Source organism: Cyprinodon variegatus, unplaced genomic scaffold (genome assembly GCF_000732505.1).
Source record: "Cyprinodon variegatus isolate N-32 unplaced genomic scaffold, C_variegatus-1.0 Scaffold344, whole genome shotgun sequence".
Taxonomy (NCBI): Eukaryota; Metazoa; Chordata; class Actinopteri; order Cyprinodontiformes; family Cyprinodontidae; genus Cyprinodon; species Cyprinodon variegatus.
Window position 1 is genome coordinate 697,008 of NW_015150797.1, and position 1,595 is coordinate 698,602.

The window sequence follows — 1,595 nt, forward strand, 5'->3', positions numbered from 1 at the left end:
TTTTAAATATTTAAAATATTCTTTCTGTCATGATTTTTGGACATTAAGATCTAAAGAGAAGCACCATCTCCTGGTCAGACCCTAGAAATTAGTGAAAGGGTAGAGTCAAAGTAAAAAATATGCAAGGGGGAGTCACTGCAGTGGCTCGAAGGTGGAGGGAATTTTGCGTCCATTTGGCTGGCTTTTGACTGGGATGGAGCATTTTGAATGGCTGCTGTATATAAATATAAATTCTCAGCTCTGTGAGCTTTCTGCTTGGCCTCTGCATCCATCCATCCATCCATCCATCCATCCATCCATCCATCTTAAAATCAATAAAGAATGCTAAACTAGGAGGAAAAAAAAATAATGATAAATTTTATATTTAATAATAACTTTTCTGAGACAATTTGATGCTTTTTACATTTTCTCCGTTAAACTGCTTCTCTGATTTTATCATGGTGCATACTCGGAGCAGTCCGGCTAAATCTGATCAGACCATGTTTATCTGCAATTGAGTTGTTTTTTTCTTTCGGTTACACACTATATACCATAATGTTAACATGAAAGGAAAAACTAAAAACTCAAAAAAACTAGATTTATGTTTAAATCCAAAGCTGAAAAAATTAGCTCCTGCCTGGATCCCATTTCCTGTACAGATCAGGAGCAGTGATGAAACAGAAAGGATTTAACTGCATTCATTTTCTTAGGAAATACGTTATCATCCTTTAACGCATTATATTTTAGTGAGCTTAATATTTAGCTATAACCACGGTGACATCCATACCAACATAACCTACCGGGGCCCTCAGTTACCTTGAGGCTCTGGAGGGCAGACTCTGGTGGGTACACAATGAAGTGGCGCAGAGTGAAGCCGAAACCCTGCGAGTTCTTTTGGAGAACGACGGTCCGCGGACCCTTCGATGGCACGGCCTCCACCTCAGCGGACGGCGGCAGGTTACACCTGTTTTTATCCGGTGACACCATCCCATCGTTCCGGCTTCTAGCCTGTAAAGAACAGAGATGGAGAACAAGATATTCAACATGGATGTTTCTACTGGTTCTAATGCAAACAATCAGGAGATGAACTTTTCCTCTTTAGTCACATCCTAGAAATGCAACTCTAGAGTGAGTAGCTGGGAGTGGGAGGACTCTCACTGAGTGATGATTCTATCGGATCGGATTGGGTCACAACCTCCACCCATATACATCTCCCTCTGAAAATCTCCCTGATGTCACATTTACTGCATCCAGCCAGCAACTCATTCTATAATACGTCTATTTATGGAACTAGAGCACACAGTGGGAAACAAACAGAGAAGAATAATTTAGGAAGAGGCTGATTTTCTGATGGAGGTGGAGTTTTACAGATTTGACAGATTTTCAGCATTTATCCTGTAATTGTTATAATTTTCCCCACAGTGTTCAGTCTGCCCATCGCTGTCATTTATTTTATCTTTGTGAACCTGCTGCTTCAATTTCACCTGTTCCTTTGCTGCTGCTATGCCTGAATTCACCAAAAGAGCAGAATGGAGTAGAACAGAATAGAGTAGAACAGAACAGACTAGAGTAGAGCAGAATAGATTAGAACAAAGCAGAATATAGTAGAACAGAAC

General features: G+C 40.4%; 1 protein-coding gene across 1 annotated transcript in view; it reads right to left on the reverse strand.

Annotated features, from left to right (window-relative positions):
- Nucleotides 1-1,595, reverse strand: part of LOC107091580 (rho GTPase-activating protein 23-like) — an 83,313-nt gene that overhangs the window by 30,979 nt on the left and 50,739 nt on the right. Inside the window, exon 2 of the mRNA XM_015385582.1 lies at nucleotides 796-987. Within this exon, the coding sequence (XP_015241068.1) occupies nucleotides 796-987 (192 nt within the window). The remainder of the gene's footprint in view (nucleotides 1-795; nucleotides 988-1,595) is intronic.